At 41.1% G+C, this 23,325-nt stretch overlaps 2 protein-coding genes across 24 annotated transcripts in view; one reads left to right on the forward strand and one right to left on the reverse strand.

Moving 5' to 3' along the window:
• LOC105697208 (troponin I) overlaps positions 1–12,317 on the reverse strand; it is a 50,727-nt gene extending 38,410 nt beyond the window's left edge. For 4 of the 22 annotated variants that reach the window (XM_012420333.2, XM_012420332.2, XM_012420325.2 and 1 more), the window contains exons 1-5: positions 12,172–12,314; positions 7,619–7,662; positions 5,462–5,479; positions 4,801–4,929; positions 4,064–4,187 (exon numbers count right to left, since the gene is read on the reverse strand). In XM_012420333.2, the coding sequence (XP_012275756.1) occupies positions 4,064–4,187; positions 4,801–4,929; positions 5,462–5,479; positions 7,619–7,633 (286 nt within the window). In that variant the 5' untranslated portion in view covers positions 7,634–7,662; positions 12,172–12,314. Of the gene's footprint in view, positions 1–145; positions 247–4,063; positions 4,188–4,800; positions 4,930–5,461; positions 5,480–7,413; positions 7,432–7,613; positions 7,663–7,804; positions 7,828–7,873; positions 8,021–12,171 lie in introns of those variants that run through there. The other 18 variants (XM_012420337.2, XM_012420336.2, XM_012420320.2 and 15 more) reach the window with 17 other exon arrangements.
• Positions 12,318–15,713: 3,396 nt separating this feature from the next.
• On the forward strand, positions 15,714–22,374 carry LOC105697210 (phospholipase D2). Of its 2 annotated transcripts, none has more exons than XM_012420339.1 (16): positions 15,714–15,889; positions 15,970–16,216; positions 16,556–16,788; positions 16,861–17,221; positions 17,297–17,417; positions 17,492–17,915; positions 18,024–18,259; positions 18,455–18,722; positions 18,788–18,950; positions 19,052–19,312; positions 19,397–19,673; positions 20,168–20,388; positions 20,475–20,711; positions 20,808–21,048; positions 21,107–21,436; positions 21,510–22,374. In XM_012420339.1, exons 3-16 carry the CDS (start codon positions 16,596–16,598, stop codon positions 21,609–21,611), a joined length of 3,435 nt encoding a protein of 1,144 aa, XP_012275762.1. In that variant the 5' UTR covers positions 15,714–15,889; positions 15,970–16,216; positions 16,556–16,595; the 3' UTR covers positions 21,612–22,374. The 2 variants fall into 2 exon arrangements, with proteins under 2 accessions (XP_012275762.1, XP_012275763.1); XM_012420340.1 differs by having other exon boundaries at positions 18,788–18,860; positions 21,510–21,611.
• The last annotated feature ends 951 nt before the right edge of the window (positions 22,375–23,325 follow it).

Consider the following 23,325-nt stretch of genomic DNA (forward strand, 5'->3'; position numbering starts at 1 on the left):
TGACGAAGAGAGAAGAAGTGCCTTTGGTGTGATCGGCACGTCTAAAGTGCGTTGAAATGCATGTTTTCCGTTGGTTCCACGCCAAACGGAAAGGCTGATCTCGAAGATTCGACGAGAGTCACTCTCGAGTACTCGGAAAGTGTACCTCGTATTCCTTCTTCTTAACGCTATACTCAATGTCGAATTTCTGATCCTCCAAAGCCCCGATCCTATCGTGGTAGTCGCGCAGGACCCGTTTCACGGTATCTACACACGACCACGAGAAGACATTTATCCAGGATTAAGATGATATGAAAGGCGGCGAGAAATTAAATCGAGGTCGATAAATTCAAATTCATGTATACCCTTTTCGGTGGAAACGTCATTTTGAATACCGAAGTGGCAACATAAGCGTCCCGTTACCGACATTTATATTTATGTCGAAGTCTTTTACAGTCCACGTTGATAATTATACCAACTGAAGGGTTCCATATGAGCCGCTCAGTGCACACATTGATTAACTCCATAAAACAAAAAGTTGAGAAATGCGATGAAGTAATGTAGATTCTTTTTTAAAATTCCTATTGTAATATAACTTCAAATATATAATGTAGAATACATAAATACAGTTATAGTTTTCATCTAACGGTATATAAAATTAATAAGAAAGAATAGCCAAAAAATAATCGTCTGCATTTTATATCGACAAATGTTTTTGCAGGTATTACATTTCCTCCCCTATTCCTGTATGCCAAACCTTTTGTTCCGTTATGCTTTTGTAAATTTCGTGCCCATTTATCAGGATTACGACTTCTTTTCCTCCCAATCGATGGGTTTGTTGGGGAATTTGTACCGTTGCAATCGGATGAATTCGAGAAACACGATAAACGTCTTCTTGCCCCAGACTTTCTGCTGATAAATCGTATTGAAGAATCATCACTGCTTTCCACATCCACATTGTTATTAGTTTCACTCATCTTGATTATATCGGTATAATATTTAGTTCTTTAAAAACAATCAGGGAGTAATGTTGAAAAGACCAAAAAATATGTAGTCCGTGTAATATTGGTGAAGTATACGGTAACATTCAGCGTGAGAGATCACCGTTATACTAACTACCGTCTGCATTGCGCTTCTTTCTATCTGTTTGCTGATGCGATTTTATTACTCATATTGTTGAAAGGGGGAAAGCATCTTCGGCTGTTAAAAAAAAAAAGCGTCGATGTACGGCCGCAACAGATAATCCAATAATACTATACTGCCAGGTATTCGTCTACGATTTACATTAGAGTATGGAGTTAATCAAAATGTCTTCTGAAATAAATTACTTATTATTGAATGCCGAAAAAAATGTTGCCATTTAATGGTGTTAATCTCTATTAATCAGGAAAGATATTATAAATATAAAAAGTTATGACTATACCAAGTGCTTTGACAGCTAAATTTAAGATTTTTCAAAAAGTGGAGTTAGTCGATGTGTGCACTGAGCGGCTCATATGTCATTTCGATAAAGTAACGACGAAGAGATCGACGTAAAACTGTCGAAATCCCGTGAATTCATTATTCCAACGACTGTTTAGGACCAACGTCGCCATCTGTGAGGTTTAGCTGCTACTAAATTTTTCCTCTAAATACCCGCGTCAGCCCCGAGACAAGCCAGCATTCTCTTGCAATCGTTGGTGAAAGTATTTTCCATATTTTCATCAATCTGACTCTGTAATATTCCATTTCTACGGTATTCTAAATTGTTCGAGCTAGGTCCTGAAACTCTTGATTTTAGATTCTAAGCCTCCAAGAAGCGGAAAACATCGAAAACGTGCACCGACCACGCCATGTTGGTTCCAGTCCATGATAAGTAAATATTCGATGAAAAATTAAATTTCTTTATTTTCAGGACCTACTTTAGGGCCTCCATATTCCCCTGGTAAAATTAGAAACAAATCGGTTCACCCAATTCGGAGAATATTTTCCCCAACGATTTCATTTCTCAGATATTGGTTGACTCTTTCATATCACCTTAAGTGCGTCCCTTTCGAGTCTCGAAGACATCGACGAGTGTCCGAGTAATGTATATTGTCAGTGTCAAGAGTCGTCAAGTATCGGTTCAAGTTCGTCGTCAGCTCGACTTGTTGTACTTGTTGGTGTAATTCGTGTGAATGATCGCGTCTCCATCGTACTCCTAAATCCGGGATTTATCCAGATCGGAATTGAACTGTCGATCGAGGCACTCAGGATCGAATATGCGCATTTATTAAGGTGAAGTGAAACACATCGATTAACTTGATCAACGTCGATAAAGAAGATTTTTCTAAATGCCTACGTTGCCGACGTTCGTTTTTATATCGACAGCTATACCGAATTATATTGGGTATTGTACCAAATGGCATACTCCGCCTGTCGTTTTCGTACAATGATATCAAGAAATCGAAGTAAAACTCTAGAAATCCTCTGAATTCATGCTTTCTGGGGCCCTAATTGACTGCAGAGGGACCCCCTGCGCCATCTGTGATTTCCAGGTCAATTAAATTTTCACTCCGAGACCTCGTATTACCATCGTTTTGGCATAGAAGCGTATACAATACTTTTTTTGCCCTTATCCCGTTCAAATGTGAGTTTATCGATTATCAAAGTGTTCTAAATTGTCGTAAAATTGTCCTGACCCTTTCGATTCTCATATCAGAGCCTTCGATAATTATATACTGATCGAAATATGAGAGATCGACGCCATTTTGGTTCTGGTCTGGGCTGAGTTAAAAAATTCTTTTGAAAAATCCAAATTTTCAATGTGTCAGGACAATTCTTAGATGATCAGGAGTGATGTGTCGAAGTTTCGGACAGTTTGGTCTAATACCCTTAAAAAAAAAGTGTTGTATTCGAATCGACTGATTTGAAGGATGTTTCACTTCACCTTATGCGATTTACTGGATCCGGACTTGATAAATCCCGGATTTAGGAGTACCATGGAGACGTAGTCTGTGTCTGGTAATGAGTACCGAGACTCGGGGGAAATCGATTAGCGATCGACAGATGATTGGAAATTCGAATCGAGGGAAATTCCCTCAAATTGGAGACGAATGAAAATTATTTGATGAACTGGACAGTATCTTGGTGTTTTACGCGTAACGATAAATCGCTGCGATTAATTTGTGCAAATAAATTTATGCAAATTTTATGGACGGCACGGATAACAAATCGCTACGATTCATCGTTACAAATGTGGCCATTTTTAGCCTTAGCCTGGACCTGAGCCTCGCTCTGTAAATAAATGCCAATAATCGATAACCGATACGTTATTGCTCTTAGAAAAAAAATCAAGTATCTCCCCTTCCCATCATTAAATTCTAAAATCGAATGCTGCGAATAATTTTGACAAATTCCCTTGAAAAACATGTCGCTTTATAAATGTTCATTAAATAAATCATTGGTAGTTAAATTAATTTTATATAGCACTTCGTTACGAGCGAGGCTTCGACTTGAAATGAAACTCCTGTCCATTTGGCTTCCATGAATAAATAATAAAAGTATAAAAAAAGCGATTCGAAAATTTCTTGCGTTTCTTGAGCTCATTTCACGACCAGGTCCGTTTGGCTTCCTTAAATAAATAAAAAATGAAAAATAAAAGAAAAATTGTTTACTTCGACTGTTCTAACGCTTCTCCAGAGAGCTTTTCAGCACTTCCTCGGAACTGACTTCGTAAAATTAATCCGCATTCTGCAAAAATCCAGGTCCCTGGCCCATTTCTCAGATTCACCTGACGACGTCCATTGCGATGATTTCTTCACCGTAAATCAATTGGAAACTCGGCGAGCTCGAAATAATAATATCTTTAAATAAAATCATTGCAAGAGCTATCGCATCGACTGCGTAGTTGACGTTTTATAAATTGTTTTATACATAGCGCCCTGGGTGCCCTCGCACCTTACTAAAGATATTTAATGACGAAAGTGCGACGAGTCATCGATATAGAAAAAGAAAGAACAATGCACAGTCGTTTGAGTCGCCTTTAAAAATAATCGTAACGCAGGTGAATCTTCGAAATGGACCCGACTCGATTTAAAAATCCGATTTTCAGCGGGAAAAATACCTTCATTCGCGTCATCGACGTTCTTTGGCTTTCCACAACGTTCCTCGATGATGCGCCTTCTCTCGGCAGCTTTTCTCTCCTGTTCCTTCTTCAGCTCCTCCGCGGCTTTTTTACGCAGCAGCAACTGTGAAATCCTGAATTAGCAGACATTCTACGGAAAATTTATCCCTCCACCCGCAGAAAAATGATTTAGTCGAATCAAGATAATTTTTCTTAGTTCAATCATGAAAATCCCGAATTAGCAGACATTCTACGGAAAATTCATCCCTCCACCCGCAGAAAAATGATTTAGTCGAATCAAGATAATTTTTCTTAGTTCAATCACGAAAATTCCGAATTAGCAGACATTCGACGAAAAATTCATCCCTCCACCCGCAGAAAATTGATTTAATCGAATCAGGATAATTTTTCTTAGTTCAGCCATGAAATATGGAAACCCGAATGTTTCGTCGACGTGACTAAGTTCTTTGATTGATAACGTTCGGTTAATCGCGTCAACTGATAAAGTGATTCGAATATTTCAGAAAAACATTATGCGATTCTCTAACGAAATACCGGGAATTTTGTTGACTAAAATATTTCATAAATTAATGAAACGATTTAACCGACAAAATTCAGTCGATCGAAACGAACGAGTGAACTAAAATTAACCAAATACGGTCCATTGTATGATTTTGATAAATGAACCAAATTTTTTTTCTGCGTGCAGATGAAAATAAAAATGATAATGAACATACCCTGAGTTTCTTCTTCCTGTCAGGGGTCATGAAACCCTTCTTCGCCTTTTTAGCCTTGGAGGCCTCTTCAAGGCGGGCGCGGACTTCCGCCCTTTTCCTGTCGGTCTCCGCCTGTTTCCTCTTCTTTTCCTAAAGATCCAGTGTAAATGGTGTAAATAGTGTGTAAAAATATCCCTGAATGTCGATATCGAAACCAGGGAAATAAATGAAATCCAATAAAGGGGCTCTTCAGGGCAACCTAAATCAGAGACTCTTCGAGTCCACCTAAATCGTTGAAATTTGACTTTTTACCTTCGAAGCTAGGAAAACCTTTTTACTGTTAAACAAAATTCTTTTTAAGCTCTTCTTGGTCATCTGAATCATCTAAGTTTTGCTAGTTAATTTTGGAACTATAGAAAAGACTTTTACTGGACAAACTAAAAAGAATTCTCGTAAAGGAGCTCTTCAAGTCTAACCAAATCATCTGAAGACTGTTTAATTTGAGCTACGAAATCGTGTCTACCATCGAATTGATACTGCCGATTAAAACAAAATGATTATTTCTAGCCCCTAATTTTTGTTAATGATTTTTCTGTCATGTTGCTGAAGATTTCGATGAAGAGTCGTCAGGGAAAATGTGACTTCCGGGTCTCCCTACAACTTTGTACCAGCTCATACGTACATCCTCGAGGCGCTTCCTCTGTAAAAAGAATTAAAAAATCCCGATTAGCGTCTAATAAAATTCGTTTCGATCGAAAGAAACTCGAAACATGGCGTGTAAATTTTGGAAATCATTGGACATGTCGATAGCATTCTGTGTTTCGAGTTTCTCTTCGCTGCGAAGCGTTCAACACATTTCAGGCCGGAAGACAAATCGTTTGCCAATATTATGAGATATTTCCAAGCGTAAAATAAAAAAATCCCCCAAAGCGACGAATTTTCATAACTTATATTAAAACATTATAATCGGTTTCCGGAGGCTGGTATCAACCTCCAAAAAATTCACACTCACTTAAGCGAGACCAAAACCGCGAAAATTAAATATATATGTAAAAAGAAAAATTGAGAAGTCACTTAACCCTTCATCTGGTATTTTATTTTATGTCATTACAGTCAGTGTTGATTTCTTTTTTTATAATCTTCTACATGATCCAAATTTTTCGAAAAAAAATGCAACCATACAGTGAAGGGTTAAGGCAACGTTTATATTTATATTTGAAAGTATTGCAATGCATGCACCCGGGACAAATAATTCGAATGCAAATTATGGACGGATTAGTGACTTGGTGCCATGCGAAGAATGTTAATTAACAAATAAAATTGTGGACGGCACATTTAACACCCAGGTCTGCTTCCGGTGTTTACTTTACCGATCGTGCTCGCATTGTTCTTTTCTTTTTTTCACACGAGCACTAATTGTTGTAAGTGACTGTAAGGTTCACACATTTACTGACGTTTTCTGAGTCTTTGATGCAAATCGGGACTGTGCAATTGCAGCCCTATTGGGGACCATTTGTTTGCAAGAGAGAGGGAGTTAATTATTAATCATGACTATTTTTATAAATAAATGTACACCCAAAATGAACAAATTAAGTTATGAAATTCCCTCTCTCTCGCAACAATGGATAACGTGACTGGAAATAATAGAAGAAAGAGTTATGATTATGACGTAATATGTGTTTGTGTTGTAATTTCGCAAGAACTAAATCGACAATGTTTTGGAGAATTTACACGTCAAATATGGCAATGACAATAATTTCGAAGTAAAAAGAAAAATAGAATGAGAACTTACGGTGTTATATTTTCCTACACTGAGAAAAGGAATGTCATCGAACCAAAGAATTATTTCGTTCACTCAAAGAATTCGACTCAAATAAATCGAAATAAATTATCATAATTCCGAAGATACGTTGCATTTAATTTATCCGAGTTTCTTTGAGTCAAATATAATCATTCTTTGAATTGATAAAATATTTCTTTGTTTCAGTGGCATTTTTTCTCTCTGGATAAAGAAGAATGTTATTCGAAAAAAAATAAATGCAGAGTCGAAAAGTGGATATTACTTCTAAACTGAGTTTTTCTTACATTTCTCCGTGAAGTCAACTTGTCAATCCAACATGATTAAAAAATGTATCGGAGGGTAATGAAAAGTGTAATTAAAGATCGATTGTCAGTTTTCGAGAATGTGAGACACAGAGTCGGAAATGAACAGGTAGAATAGAAGTTGCAGAAAGTGGGTAAATGCAAAAGTTCACTCCTTGATGTTCATGTACATTTTGGAAGTGAGTGAGACAAGACTAATCGAAACGAGGAAAAAAAACATGGACGCCAGACCGATGTCAATCTCAGGGCATCGGTTGACAATTTGGTCAAATTTCGAGCCCCTTTTACGAGACTAATCGACGAGACCGAAATATGGAAACTGAATGTTCATTTTTTAGAATAATTTCCATTGAAACTTTTCCGGAATTCGATCTACCGGGGCCTTGAATTTCTGATTTCGACGTCTCGACGAAAGGGCGCGAAATTCAAACGGTTCCGCCATGTCCTGATCGCGGTCGGACGGATGCTAATTCTAAACGTAATTCCATAATTAGAAAAAAAAATCCACACGTAGCCAGAAACCATGCTCACCTTTCACTTGATCGGATACTGCATCGTCCATTCAAGAAATTCAGTCCGAGCAAAGATGGCGGCCGATTTGGAATCGACGCAACGCGAATTCCCAGGAAATTCATGGAAGGAGAAGAGAAAATCGTATTAACGCAATTCGAAATACCTTTCTCAAAACTGTAAAATCCAACCACCTTCGTCGAAGTCCGATCTTTACGTACCTAACCTCATCGTCGGCCATCTTGGGATCGGGTTTCTAGGAGCGTCTACCTGAAAAGAAAAGAAGCAGCTCGTAACGCGTTCGCCGTATCCGCCGCCATTTTGTTTCCCAGCCACCGCGTCGCTTTTCCCCCGAAATTCCTCGATTTTCAAAGAAATCTTAATCTTATTCCACAAGTCTTCACCTAATTACCCTGAATTTAATTGGCAAATCCCTTTTTCACTCGGGAATTACTAATATTTCTTGTTCCAGTTTATTTACGGATAGATTTCGGAGGAGCTCGATTCAATATGGCGGATGCGTCGTTTTGTCTCCTTCGCCGAAGATCAGAACATGATCGGGGAAACTCGAAACTCGATACTCGGCGAGCTGCGGGAAAAAGCATAAATCGAAAGCCTCGTGAACACTACTTCGCTCTCTCGGTGTAAAGTATCCAGAGTTCGAAAATAGACGCCATCATCCCCACCATCTTGCGTCGGCGAGATCCGCGGTCCAAATTTGGTCGCCACGACCGACCGTGTATCTTTGCATAAGGTGTTTTTTCAAATATTATCTGCCGAATACACTATAAACGTTTTGATAAGTATTTAAAACCAAAATCACAGGTTTTGCTCCCATAAGGAAATACCGAAACGAAAATATTGGAAATATTAGACGTGTTTCTTGATACCGAAAGTCGGATTCCAGGAGTGGTCGAAAGAAGCGCAAAGCGAGTTCAAAATGGCCGCTTTTGGGTTAGTAATAAATATTTCCTGGAGATATAAAGATGCCCTTTAATCGCGGATGCTAATCACTGAATTCCCATTAATAGAGGAAAGTCAGATTCAGAGAGTGGTAGAAAGAAGCGCAAAGCGATTTCAAAATGGCCGCTTTTGGGTTAATAATAAATATTTCCTGGAGATAAAAAGATGCCCTTTAATCGCGGATGCTAATCACTGAATTCCCATTAATAGAGGAAAGTCAGATTCAGAGAGTGGTAGAAAGAAGCGCAAAGCGATTTCAAAATGGCCGCTTTTGGGTTAATAATAAATATTTCCTGGAGATAAAAAGATGCCCTTTAATCGCGGCTGCTAATCACTGAATTCCCATTAATAGAGGAAAGTCGGATTCAAAGAGTGGTCGAAAGAAGCGCAAACCGATTTCAAAATGGCCGCTTTTGGGTTGATAATAAATATTTCCTGGAGATAAAAAGATGCCCTTTAATCGCGGCTGTTAATCACTGAATTCCCATTAATAGAGGAAAGTCGGATTGCGGGAGTGGTCGAAAGAAGCGCAAAGCGATTTCAAAATGGCCGCTTTTACGTGGGTCCACTTATGCCAGAAATTGCAGTAAAGCGAGGGGCAAATGCGATTAATGTCGGCCCCGTCATAATTCCGAAGTCAGCTCGAGTTACAACGATTACTCGGAGCCATTTCGTAAAAGCATTTCCAAGTTCGGGGGAGCCACAGTAAGGTGGAACTTTTAACTACGCCATTTGCAACTTCGGAGTAACCTTAAAGCGCCCGACTCGAGAAAAGAGATCGAAACTCGAATTCCTCCCGAAAGGACGATCACTGAAATCCATCGACGATCCTTTGAGCGACTCCGGTCACTTAGAGAAGGAAAAAGGAAAAAGAAAGCAAAACTCCCCGGAAATAAATGAAATATTAAGCACGTCGCATATCTCTGGTTACGCCAAAGAGAGGTACAGTGGCGGACATAAATGCCTTTTCCTCCACTCATGGCAAAATATTTTTACACCTGTATTTCTCCCTCTATCTGCACACACGTCTCGAGTACCTTTCAAGTACTTTTAATATCAGATGGAAACTTTATTCTAAAATCGAGGGCATTGAATCGTTTGCGATTTCAAAACGTGAATGTGGAGGCTATAAGGAAGGTCCCGCCCCCCGTGAAATTTCAATCTTTATAAACATTGTTTCCAAGCATTTTCAACAATTTCAACACACCACTGACGTCACTTTCGTATCGCCTTAACTTCCGAGAGAAAGTCTCCAAATGACGTTCATAATTTTTTAATTTAATAAATAGTCTTCAAATATTAAAAAAAAAAATTGAAGGCCTGAGAAAAATATTTCCTGTTTACTTTCAAGCAACTTTTGAACTACTTTCAAGAAGGGCTCAAGATCTAAATATTCCGTCGTGAGTCCGTGATAAGGACGTCATGAAACGTCACAAGGCGTCGTGGTCCAGGGGGGTCAGGAGATTCCTCCGGTTGCGCAAGCGAGCACATAAACAATGCCCCTGTGTACCGTCCGGATGTAAAGTATGCAGGCTTTTATATTTATAACGAGTGATCGTCTTTTCTAAGTTTAGCCAGCGCGATGCCTCGTCCCGAGCCATTCCAAGCTGTCCCGCTCAGAAGACGCTCGACGTCTCCGGTGTCAAAGGAAATCCTCTCCACCGTAAAAATAGAAGATAGCACCGTCGAATCGAATCGACTGATGACCTTTTGCCGAATCGGCCTCTTGGATTGACATTGTTACCTTATAGATAATACAGCCGATCCCAGAGGGAAGCCAGAAAATAATAAAAAGGGAATATCGAAGATGATGACCATCCAAAGATGGCGGCGAACTGAATCCGTTTCCCTGATGAAAGAAACGAATACGGTATCTGCTTCACAAATATTCCCTGCATTAAATGAAGATTTTCAGATGGACCTATATAGAGAAGGTTCCATTTGATGGATTTTTAAACTCTGGATATCAATTTTTAACCATGATAAGGAGACCAGATGAAGTGCCGCTGGTGGTGGGAGGGTACCGATGGTCTGAATTTGAGGGAGAATTTAAATTCCGTTCAACTGGTGGTTTAGAAGATTTAATTAAAACATGAAACGGGAGCATGAATCTATAGGCAATTGATTTTCACGGAATTACAGGGTCTGATTATGAATTTTTATCTCTGGAGAGCAGACTAGTTCTAGATGGGACTCTGGAGGTGGAGGACCCATGTTCTAAATTTCAAGGTGAATTAATATTCCCTGTAACTAGCAGTTCAGCAGGTGTAATGAAGGATAAAACGGGATCATGTTCTGATAGACGTTCGATTTTTATGAACCTCCAAGCCCTGTTTATGAATTTTTATCTTCGGCGAAGGGTCTCACACTTGGAGCAAGACCCTGCTTGAAGTGATAGGGAACCCGCGTTCTGAATTTTAAGGTGAATTTAAATTCCCTTCAGGTAATACTTTATAAGGTCTAACGAACGTAGTATCAAGATATTATTAATAGATAATACCTTGAAAGAAACATTTGCATCAGTAATTGGATCAAATTGCACGGCACCGTTTGGTGTCTGTGGCCCATTGGGAATGAGACCGCATCGAGCTCCAAATGATCGAGATCGATATCGATTCCAAGTCCAAGCCCCGAAGATCGAAAGTCTTCTGAACCCCGAAGAACGAAAAAGGGGCCATCGATTAGATAACTCGAGAAGGTCCCGAGATGTAAGAAGGAGCTTCGAAAATTAGTGGCCGGGTATGCTGGAAAGCGTCGATGGAGATCAGCCACAAATCTTCAGATTTATCGTGGCAAAAGATCTCCAAAGTCGACTTTGTTCCTCCGATCCCGATTAAGGGGATGTGAAAGTGGCATCCGAGAAATCAATCGCTCGTGAAACTTTTCTCCGAACCAGATGAACCGAATCGTTTCAAACTTTACAACGTAAATACTGAGACTATAAAGAAAGTCCTGACACCCATGAAATTTTAAAAAATTTCTTCATGTCCTCAAAATTATATATAAAAAGAATGAAATTTCATGGGTGCCAAGACCTTCCTTGTAGCCTCCGTGTTCACGTTGTAAAGTTTGAAACGATTCGGTACACCCACTTCGGAGGAGTTTCAAAAAGGAGACCTCTCTGACGCCACTTTAACATCACCTTAAAGATCGGCATCCAGGAAGGAAGATACTCCTTGAAGGGACCAAAAAGAGGACCCAAGGAACCCAAGAAGTGGTCTCCAAACCCCACTTCCGAAGACCCTGAAGCCATTCAGGATGCATCTTGGTCCCCCACGTATCAAAAACGATATTCGCAACGATTCCGCATCGATTATTCAGCGATTTTGCATCGACTTCCATCGATTTTTCAGGGATTCCCCGCTTGGAAACAATAGTTCCTCTTCACATCCCACCACTCGGGCCCTGAACACCATCTCGAGTCCATCCGATGTTCATCTTCGCTCTTCGTAGACGTCCAGGATAATCCAAAGCTGAGAGTACCACGCACTGACACTGGGGAACCGGAAGCTACCAGAAGTACCGGAACCGCCGGCAAAAATCGAGAAAGAAGGGGGAAGTTTACCGAAGATGGTGCCGATATCCACTTCCGTCCACTTGGTCCCCACCATTGAGTATAAAACCGCCAAAGAGGGCGCAAGTACGATTTTCCTCAATCCACGGATTCGGACCCAATCTCTCTTTCGTTCATCGCTCATCCGTTTCCCCGTCTTTGTCGGCCCTGGCTCCCTCGCGAACGCCCTTCGGCCTCTTTGGTTTTACCAATCTCGAGGGAATACGGTGGCCCAGTTTTGGCGAAACTGGGCGATGACTTACCTGAGAAGAACGAGCGTCTAGCGTGACTAGTCAACCGGACCTTCAGCAGCTGACTGTGCCGCCGCAAAGCCGCCCTCGTCCTCCTCGGCCTGGCCCTCGATGGCGTCTTCTTTCGGCCCCACGTGACCACCAGCGGATGCTGGGGTTGGCTGGACCATTTTTAGACCAGCGGAGCTGCAGAGGCCGAAAATAAACCGCGAAACTGAAAGCGGAGCCGGGCCGAGAGCGGAACCTTTTCCTAGGTTCCTCTCGGGCGCAGCGAGCGAGGTCTCTGAAATAGAAAGAATCGAGGGAACCGACATCACGAATCCCCGTTTCCTGCACGCAGGAGCGAAATGTGCTTCGTTTAACGCTAGAACTACCGGCGGATTTTTTTTTTTTTTTACAGGATGGGCCATTTGAAACCAGTCATTTTTACTGGTCTTGGTAGTTCTAGCGTTAAGAAAATCGTCTGATAGATTATAAAGAAAAAAAAAATGGTTCTTTCTTCGAGAAATTTACATTTCACGAGCTTTGTTAGAGCGGAACCTTTTCTTAGGTTCCTCTCGGGCGCAGCGAGCGAGGTCTCTGAAATAAAAAGAATCGAGGGAACCGACATCACGAATCCCCGTTTCCTGCACGCAGGAGCGAAATGTGCTTCGTTTAACGCTAGAACTACCGGCGGATTTTTTTTTTTTTTTACAGGATGGGCCATTTGAAACCAGTCATTTTTACTGGTCTTGGTAGTTCTAGTGTTAAGAAAATCGTCTGATAGATTATAAAGAAAAAAAAAATGGTTCTTTCTTCGAGAAATTTACATTTCACGAGCTTTGTTAGGGCCTCCATAATCACGTGTTAAAGTTTTAGATAATTTGGTCCACCCATTTTGGAGAACAGTTCTATTAATATTTTGAATTCTTCATATATTTATAGAATAACACTTTCGTATCACCTTAACGGCGTTCGCCACCAAGTGGGGACGATAACTTCCACCGCTAGATGGCATTAGCATCGAATTCGGTGGGAGGTAATCAAAACGTACTTTCTCGCTCGGATGAGGGAGACGCGACGCATAATGGGCAGTGTTTAGCAACGGGCGAAAAATGTGTGTGTATTTTGCACGTATACAACTCACACAACGGCTAGACGCCTCTGGACTAGGCGCCGAAACGTGTGTGACCCTCGGCCGCACGCACACGCAAGTTGGACGCTCCGCCTAGAGTCGGCAACGGTTGCTAAGGAATGCCCAAATTCCGCGCGAGAAACTTGAAAATCCTGAAAAAGGTGCTCCACGGGGACAACGATTTTGAGCGTATTTCTCAACCGATCGAGCTCAACGAGTGCTCGTTTTAAAGATAAAATGTTGACGTGTGTTTATATGGGAGCGATTTTCGATCGAGCACCTCCTTCCTAGGTAAAAGGGCATTGAAATTATGCCGTTGCATTTTTTTATATGATAATGACCACTTATCGAAAATCGCTCCCATATAAACACAGGTCAACGTTTCATCTTCGATATGAGCACTCGATAAGCTCGATCGGTTTAGAAATACGTTCGGAATCGTTGTCCCCGTGAGGCCCTGCAAAATCGCTGGAGTGGTGAGCGCCCTTAAGAAGTCTCGTCCATGACTCTTTTCACTGAACTGGGTGTACCGAATCGTTTCAAACTTTACGACGCGAGGATGGAGGCTACAAGGTCCTGTTATCCGTGAAATTTCAATTCTTAAAAATTCCTTTACAGATATTTTTTAAATTATTAAAAGAAATAAAAAAAAATGAAATTTCACGCGTATCGGGACCTTTCTTATAACCTTCAAATTCACATTGTAATGTTTGACCTGATTCTGTACACCCAACTCGGAGAAAAGCTTCATGAACGATTGACCCTTCAGGTTCCACTTTCACATCCCCTTAAAAAGATTTCATTCGCTCCAAAAATGACGTTTGGATCTCGAAACGCATCCAGCAGACCTGATCTCCCTTTAAGGTGAAGTGAAACACGTCGATTAACTTGATCAACGTCGATAAAGAAGATTTTTCTAAATGCCTACGTTGCCGACGATCGTTTTTATATTGACAGCTGGGTCGAATTATATTGGGTATTGTACCAAATGGCATATTCCACCTGTCGTTTCCGTACAATAATTATAAAGAAATCGAAGTAAAACTCCAGAAATCCTCTGGATTCGTGCCTTCTGGGGCCCTAATTGACTGCGGAGGAACCCCCTGCGCCATCTGTGATTTCCAGGGCAATTAAATTTTCACTCCGAGACCTCGTATTCCCATCGTTTTAGCATAGAAGCGCATACAACACTTTTTTTGCCCTTATCCCGTTCAAATGCGAGTTTATCGATTACCAGAGTGTTCTAAATTGTCGTAAAATTGTCCTGACTCTTTCGATTCTTATATCAGAGCCTTCGATAATTGTATACTGATCGAAATATGAGAGCTCGACGCCCATTTTGGTTCTGGTCTGGACTGAATTAAAATTTTTTTTGAAGAATCCAAAATTTGAATGTGTCAGGACAATTCTTAGATGATCAGGAGTGACGTGTCAAAGTTTCGGACAGTTTGGTCTAATACCCTTAAAAAAAAGTGTTGTATTCGAATCGACTGATTTGAAGGATGTTTCACTTCACCTTAAAAACGTATCTAATGTTTTTGAAAATTGATACCGTGTGAGGTTAGATTTTGAATGTGGGTATAAACAAGGGATTACAAAACGGGTGACGAAAGCGGTTTCGAACTGAACAACGTATTTGATGATTGCGGTTTGAATTTAAAAGGGAATCGAAATTTCAAATAATGCCCTGGAACTGTATAGCCTTGAAGTTTTGCAAAACGTTTTGCGAAATGAGATCACGTCCCTTCCTGTGGAGTTTGTATGTCCAGACGTGTGAAGACGTTATTAATGAGGTGCTGCTGGTCCAGATTGGGACGACAGCTGTTTGGCGACAATATGGAACGATGACGGAAACACTGACGGTTCAGTGAAGATAAACTGTTGATACCTAAGTAGGCCACTTAAAGTCTAAGTGGTTAACGTTACATCTAATCATATTCAACTTCGATGTGAAATTTTAAACATTAAAAATGTATACACCAGCAATAGAGCAATAAAAACTAATAAACTACGGTGAATTGTAATTTATTCTGCGGTAAATTTCAGTCTATAACAACTCCGTACCAGCAGTCGGTGTAAAAGAGTCTGAAAAAAATGCGAAGATGTTACCAACATCTGATATCCCAGAAATCTCACCGACATTACTGACTCTTAAATCGAAAACCTGCATTTCCATTTTCCAGACTATATTAATCATACTTGATTTATGATATTAAATGTTTACCTGATAATATATCGTTTGCACTCATCTGATTATAGAAGAATTCGACCTCCCTAGATAGCAGCGCCACTAGGTAGGAACTACCCCTCTGTATTCAGTGGCGGAAATCGAAACAAGGGATCCTCTCTAGATGAACGTAAATTCTAGGCCTGCGCACAAGGTCGTATTCTCGTCTCGTTCTGACCCGACGAGATATAACGTGCCGAAAAGAGATAAAGTGATAGCAAAGACAATAATGGAACCGAGACCCCGATTTCTGAGAAAAGAGAAATTCCCGAGGTTCGTAAGTGCCGCAAGTGTCGAAGATAACCTTGAAACTTTAACTGCTCCTCCCTCGTCGGGTTCCAAGCCAATTAAAATCGTTCCGGAGTGACAGAAGCACGCGCCGAGAATAGGTTAGGTTATGTAGTAAACGACTCGAGTCAGCCGTGAACGGATTCAACTGTTCGGCGCTTTTAAATCGCTTTGTTGGCAGGTGGCCCGTCAACAATGTGGGCACCACGGCAGACCTTGTTATCGTCGATAAGAGAGTTTTGGAGCCACTCTTGAACGAGTACGAGTGTACCTGAAAGACAGAGAAAAAGAAAGAAAAAGAAAACGGAAGGAGATTCGTTCGTCCATGACAATCACGGGATGATTTCATGACGACAGGGACACGGTGACACATAACGGGTAACAGGACTCGAAACAGGAAAACTCTGGTCGAAAGGAAGCTATGAAGGGTAAGTCAATGCTGTCACCTATTTTTCTAAGGAAGTAATTTCCATTTGTAATCCCCGATACGTCAGAAGTGTCCATCCTCAAGGTATTGTTAATTATTAATACTAGTTCCTCTGACCTTGCATTCAAGGACGGTTCCAGGAACATCGTATTTTCTATTGTGATTTATTTATGAATCCATGGCTATTCATTTCCAATGTAATCAAACGAATTTATCGGACTGTTTAATTTTAGTTGAATCGCTCTATTAAACTTTTTGTATAATTTTTACGGTTATATATTTTAATCGATAGCATTTTTTGAAACGTCGTTTGTCATCAGGATGATTCTATTACTTTCAGATAAGTTGTGATGAGTATTGGAGATTAACTCTTCTACACGATGGCAGCCGAAGTGTGTGCAGATGCGTTAGATGGGAGTTTATCTGACGATACTTTGGATAAAAACGTTACGGCACAAGATTCGGAGTACGATGATTTTTTGGGGGTACCAGATTCCTTGGAAATAACGATAAATGAAAATGGTGAGGCAGTCAGCCTTCAGCCTGATGGAGAAGATCATAACGATAATCATTGTACGTCTCGGTGTTACAAAATATGTTATCATTGACGATGTAGACTTTTTATTTATTTTCTTGATTATGTAGCTTGCCCAGGGATCGTCCCATTCACTGCCATTCACGCTCCAGCTGTAAAATTCAAAAGTCAAAACCGAAATGTGTTTATCCCTGGAGAACCTGTGCACGTGAGGATAATCGACAACGAACGCAGTGTCACGACACACCCTCTCAACCCAAATTTATATACACTGGAATTTAAACACGGTCCTTTTGTATGGACTGTCAAGAGGCGGTATAAACACATACAAAATCTGCACAATCAGCTAAAAATCTATCGAGCTAGTCTTAACATCCCATTCCCAACAAAGAGTCATCGGGATAGGAGAAATAGTTTAAAAAATTTAAGTACTGCCAATCAGAAGCGACGACAAAGAGGCGCGCTTCCAAGGTACATCGATTCTCCATTTTTGCTACTTTAATGAATGCATTTATCAAACAAATTCTAATTACCATTAATCTGTAGATTTCCGAATAGACCCGACGGTCTTGTCCCCTACGAGCAGTTGAACCACAGAATGCAAGCTCTGGAGGACTACTTAGACAATTTACTTAAAATAGAGATATACAAACGGCATCCTGAGACAGTAAATAATTTGCAGTAAAATTGTATCGTTATAAAAATGTTCATACAGAACAACTAATCAGTGCATGATTTTAGATAAATTTCATGGAAATTTCGCATTTATCGTTTATTGCTGATCTGGGTAACAAAGGCAAAGAAGGGATAGTACTGAAGCGAACAGGTTCTGGAGCGAAGGGTGGATGTAATTTCTTCGGGCTACTCGAAGGTATGTTCTGCGTAAGATGCAATTACTTTTGTACATCCCTCTGCGGCAAGTGGCACTCCAGACATCTCATCGTCAAGGACACCTTCGTGGCGTACATCAGGCCTCGAGATGGAAGAATAAAGTCCGTTATCTTAATGGATAATGGTTTTGAAGTCAGTTCCGGAATGTACTCCACGGGGCTGAGAAATGGATTACAAATAATGAATTTAAGTAGACACATCGTTATCAAATGTTGGACCAGGAGAAAAGCAAAGGAGTGGATGGAGTGCATCCAGACATTTAGTAATAATGAAGGTGAGTGACATAAATACAAATATTTTCTAGTGACAGGCGAGTATCGAAAGGAAGGCATCATCCAATCCATCGATCATTCTATTGTATGTTAATGGAAATGATTTTAAGGGAAGCCGTTCACCCAGGGAAATCCTCACAGATCCTTTGCACCGTATCGAGTCCCAACTCCAGCATCCTGGTTCGTCGATGGAGCAAATTACATGTCAGCCGTAGCAGATGCTCTAGAAAATGCTAAAGAAGAGATTTTCATTGCCGACTGGTGGCTTTCTCCAGAAATTTACATGAAGAGGCCAGTAACCGACAGCGATTACTGGAGGCTTGACAAGATCTTACAGCGAAAAGCAGTGAGTAAACAAATCAAGTTAAATCGTTCATAATCAGACCCTTTAATGTTAATGTTAAATTTTGCTTGGTTTGCTGCATATTGCAAAGGATGTTTCACAAGGTAAACCTGTAAACCTTGATAGATTACTCCGACAAATAACATATCCGATCTGAAGATATGTTATCGAGAAGCATAACGATTAATTTTAATCCAGATGGCTGGTGTCAAAGTGTTTGTAATGATCTACAAAGAAGTGGAGCTTGCTCTGGGTATAAATAGCTTTTACAGTAAGCAACAACTCGTGGAAAAGTGTCCGGAGAATATAAAAGTCTTGCGACATCCTGACCATGCTCGAGTGGGTGTTTTCCTTTGGGCCCATCATGAGAAAATCGTCGTGGTCGATCAGACAGTTGCATTTCTCGGTGGAATCGACTTATGTTATGGCCGGTGGGACAACAATGAACATAGATTAACGGATTTGGGTAAGCAGAAATAAATTGCGGCAATTCTGAGCGATATATACTTTATCCTTCTTATCGTTCGTCAGGCTCGGCTTATCAGTCCAGTATCTACATTCCATCGAAAGGAAAAATAACCAGCACAAGCAGTAAACGAACAAGGTTGGCTAAAGTTGAGAAAAATGTTTTCCTGCCACTGGCCATTGCAACGAATACAATCGCGATGGCAACTGCAAAATTCATGCCACAACTGTACGACCACTTTTTTTTTTTTGAAAACACATTTAACTGCACTTTAGCCTTGGGTTAAAGATGAAAAGTATCCACCATTACGAACGCTTCACAATTTTTAGGTCGATCATATGTAACAGTCCGGTGACGTCTCCATCGCTGCCAACGATAAATCCTGGAGATCCTTTGCTTATTTCACCACCACAGGATGCAGAAAATGTTAAATGCAATACGCCTGAGTCGCATAGAAAAAATCTATTAGACATGGCGAAGACTACCGTCGATAAGGTCAAACTTAATGTCAAGATGAAGAGGAAGGAATGGATAAGTATGGTGTACAACCCGAATGAAGGGAGCAGTGACGAAGAGGATGTAGTTGACAAGTAAGCTAGAAGTTTTGTGGAAGTTGGAGAAGTTGTCGAGTTATCGTTATATATGTCCGTTGAAATTATTTTTCTTAATTCAAGTGCCACCTTGCCGACCCCTCTGGGCGATGGGGAGGGCATGAAATTTAGCAATGCTGATGTAATTCCTAACCTTTCTGGGTCTGCTAAATTGTGGCTGGGCAAGGATTATACGAATTTTATAGTCAAAGATTTCGATAACCTTGAAAGTCCTTACCAAGACTTGGTCGATAGAAGAACAACTCCTCGGATGCCTTGGCACGACGTGGGGGTTATGGTGCAAGGTGCCAGTGCCAGGGATATTGCTCGGCATTTTATTCAGAGGTGGAATGCTATAAAGGTGACAAACACTAAGTTTCAAAAAAACTTCCCATTTTAGGGATCTTTCTGGAAGGTTCTAATTCCGAATTTCCTTGCCAAATTGGTCAGCGATAACACTAGCGACTCTTGCGGGAAAAATGTAACTTGATTATCCAATATGACGGCGCTTAAAATACAAGTTAAATGTCGTCGTGTTTCTTTATTAATATTTATAAGGTGTTAAACAAAACATGTTTCAGTGTTAATAAATGATTATTACGTAGATCTTTTTTGACCATTTATGAAAATTTAAAAATAACAAATTTTCTCGCAAGTGTCGCTGGTGTTACTGCTAGCTTATTTGACTGTGAAATGTGAGGTTGCTTTTATATAGAAATGGAACTCTTTATCTTATTTTGTGGTGTCAGAAGATACTACAAGTGAAAATAATCACGAAATAGTGCTTGGCTAACCAACCAACGTAACCTATACTGCTGGGCAATTTTTAAGCAAATCGAGGAATGTCCGTTTCAGCTGGAAAAGGCGAAACTGAATCCAACCTACCCATTCTTACTGCCAAAGTCCTACAAGAACTGCGAGAGTATTGCATCGCTTGCAAAAATCAGTGCCGAGCATAATGTCAGGTGTCAAGTTCTGAGGTCCGTCAGTTCTTGGTCGGCTGGATTTCTCGAACCCGATACCGTAGAGCAGAGCATACACGAAGCCTACATTCATGCGATCAGCAATGCCGAGAGGCAAGTTTTGGACCTTATTCGACGTAATATGAATTTTGTGGAAATGACTACCTTTATCAGTGAATTTAATATAATTTTGTTTACAGATATATTTACATCGAGAACCAGTTTTATATAACATTAGCTACTTTGGAGAGAACTACCGTTAAAAACCGAATCGGGGAAACATTATTGAAGAGGATATTGAGAGCACATAGGGAAGGCTCGATTTTTAGAGTTTTTGTCATAATGCCTTTGTTGCCAGGTTTCGAAGGGGAAGTAGGAGGTCCTACGGGAACTGCATTACATGCCATAACTCATTGGAATTATGCATCCATATCGAGGTAACTAAATTGGTCTTTTTCAAAGATGTTACTAATATCTTCAGATAAAAAATTGATGTGAACAGTTTTGAATAAAAACATTAAATATCATCAAAGGGGAAAAGACGCTATTCTGAATCAACTATTGGATGCTGGAATACAAGATCCCAGCGAGTACATTACATTCCATGGATTGAGAACGCACTCTTTATTGAATGGCACGATGATCACTGAATTAATTTATGTTCATAGTAAATTAATGATAGTTGATGATAAGACCGTAATCTGTGGATCGGCAAATATTAATGATCGAAGCATGATCGCCACTAGAGACAGCGAGATCGCGGTGATAATTCATGTAAGTCTGTAATTTGATGTCCCTCCTAAGAACTATTACATGTAATAAATTATTTTAGGATGAGGAATTCAAAGAGGGAAAGATGAACACTATGGACTTTCCTAGTGGAAAGTTTGCTGGCTCTCTGAGGAAACAATTGTTTCGTGAACATTTAGGACTGCTGCGGACTCATGAAAATATCGATATTAGCGACCCCATTAAAAAGTCATTTTATAGAGACGTATGGTGTGCAAGGAGTAAGCAAAACACCGAGATATTCGAAGAAGTATTCCGATGCATTCCTACCGATAAAGTGGTAAACTTTGCCATGTTGAAAATGTATCAAAATGAGGTACCGCTATGTTCTTCGGACCCAATTACAGCACAGAGAAAGTTGGTAAAGATTAAGGTATGTTTTGTAATCTCAGTTATTATGACCGGCTAGAGCTTAATTTTGGTAAATTTAATGAAATAAATTTCAGGGTCATCTTGTCGATTTGCCACTTAATTTCCTTTGCAACGAGACACTCAAACCAACTGCTGGCACAGTTGAGGGAATGATGCCGACGTCGCTGTGGACGTAGATAATTCAGTATTTAATTTGATATGCAAAGGTACTTGTTTTCAAGTCAAATGATGCAACCGATCGAATCATGTTTTTTAACTTGAAGTTTTACTTATTTTATATTATAATTCAGAGTGAAGATTAATAGTTTTTCTATGAATCTAGCGATAGGCACGCAACTTGACATATGCTAAGGATAATTTTAAGAATATTTCCACAATCTTGAAGGTTGTGGCTAAATTAATTGTACAAATTTATATAAGTATTAGCAATATCCGTTAATCTATATTAGAAACAGATAAGCTGAATTAATAATAGCTGTAGGAAAGCGAAACTGGACTGATCCATGGTCTAGTCTAACGATATTAGAAACGAATAGATACATCGACGCTAACAATTTGCACCTCGACATTCCTTGAAGTAACATTTAAGCATTCGCTGTTCGTTAAATAGTATTGGAAGTAACAAACGTTTCTTATCTGGCAGAAGAAGAGAATCACACTTAACAATCCCCGATATTTATAGCACCTTTAACCGAGCCTTCGCACAGTGGTTACACTTTTAACAACAGTTGCATTTTAATCCTTGCCGAGTGTTTTACTCTATTTATAATTTAAGTCTGAAGTGTTGCGTTTACAAGGAATGCCACTGTACAGGAAATCTTTTAACCTTAGACATTACCAAAATTGTACAAAAGATCGTCGATCTTTCACAGCCAGTATTGTAAGGAACAACCCTATGTCTACTATACCATTAATACAATTACAATATGCAATCACTGATAACCGTCTTCCCACCATCCAGAACACGTCACAATCCCAGAAAATGAATTCATCCCATCTATCCTGTCACCTTCATCGACGTCTTTTTCCAAGTTCTCGACCATTCAGCCACCATTTTGAAATTCAAACAATAGAAATTCGTAGAATAAGCCCCTTTCGTATCACCTTAAAGTTTCATATTCAGTTTGGAGAAAAAATTTGGTAAACACCTTGATGTTACATGTGTGCAGAACGACCATTTTGAATTTTCTAAGTATCCCGCGTCCGCTTCCCCCGAGATCGGGAGCCCTCGTGACTCCTCGGGCCCGGTCGGCCGACCGCGTCGCTCGACGGTGTCGCCCCCGCGGCCGACGGAGTTGCCCGAAGTCGGCGGCGGGTTCGCCCGTGGTCGGGCCGGCGCGGCGGCTGCGCCGAGCTTGGCCGAGCCCGGGCGAGCCTGGCCGAGCGCGCCCGAGCCGAGCCGAGGACGGCCGAGCTCCGGCTCGCCGCGGCGATCCCTGCGCCGGGTCGTCAGAGGCGACTGGCGAGCCGCGAGTCGCGAGTCGCGAGGCCAGCGCAAGGCCCTCCGCTAGTGGCAGCAGTGCGCGTCCGTCTACAAAATGGCAGACGGCCCGTCCGCCGAAGACGCGGCGCCCGCCGACGTCGGGGACGGCTGCCGCGGGTCCCGGGACCGCCACAAGCGCGACGCCGCCCAGATGCTGGCCGACGAGCTCGCCGACGCCGTCGCCTTCGCCACCGCGACGCCCGCGAGTGACAGTGCCGAGACGATGCGCTTCGGCGCCAAGAGTGACGACGACGAGGACGAGGACGAGTTCGAGGACGACGAGGACGAGGAGGAGGACGCCGAGGAGATGGCCGCCGGGGCGGGCCGCCGGCGCCCTGGGAAGGCGTCGGCCGCCGAGGGCGACGCCACCGGGACTCCGTCGAAGGCCCAGGTTAGGGCCAACGACG

The sequence above is a fragment of the Orussus abietinus genome, unplaced genomic scaffold (assembly GCF_000612105.2).
Source record: "Orussus abietinus isolate OABI.00-Male unplaced genomic scaffold, Oabi_2.0 scaffold172, whole genome shotgun sequence".
NCBI lineage: Eukaryota > Metazoa > Arthropoda > Insecta > Hymenoptera > Orussidae > Orussus > Orussus abietinus.

Bases quoted from the DNA above. Each gene is read 5' to 3' on its own strand.
- LOC105697210 (XM_012420339.1), top strand. From the start codon at position 16,596: ATGGCAGCCGAAGTGTGTGCAGATGCGTTAGATGGGAGTTTATCTGAC. The intron at 18,723-18,787 runs GTAAGCAGAAAT...ATCGTTCGTCAG, and splicing joins ACATAGATTAACGGATTTGG to GCTCGGCTTATCAGTCCAGT. The intron at 20,389-20,474 runs GCAAGTTTTGGA...TTTTGTTTACAG, and splicing joins GCGATCAGCAATGCCGAGAG to ATATATTTACATCGAGAACC.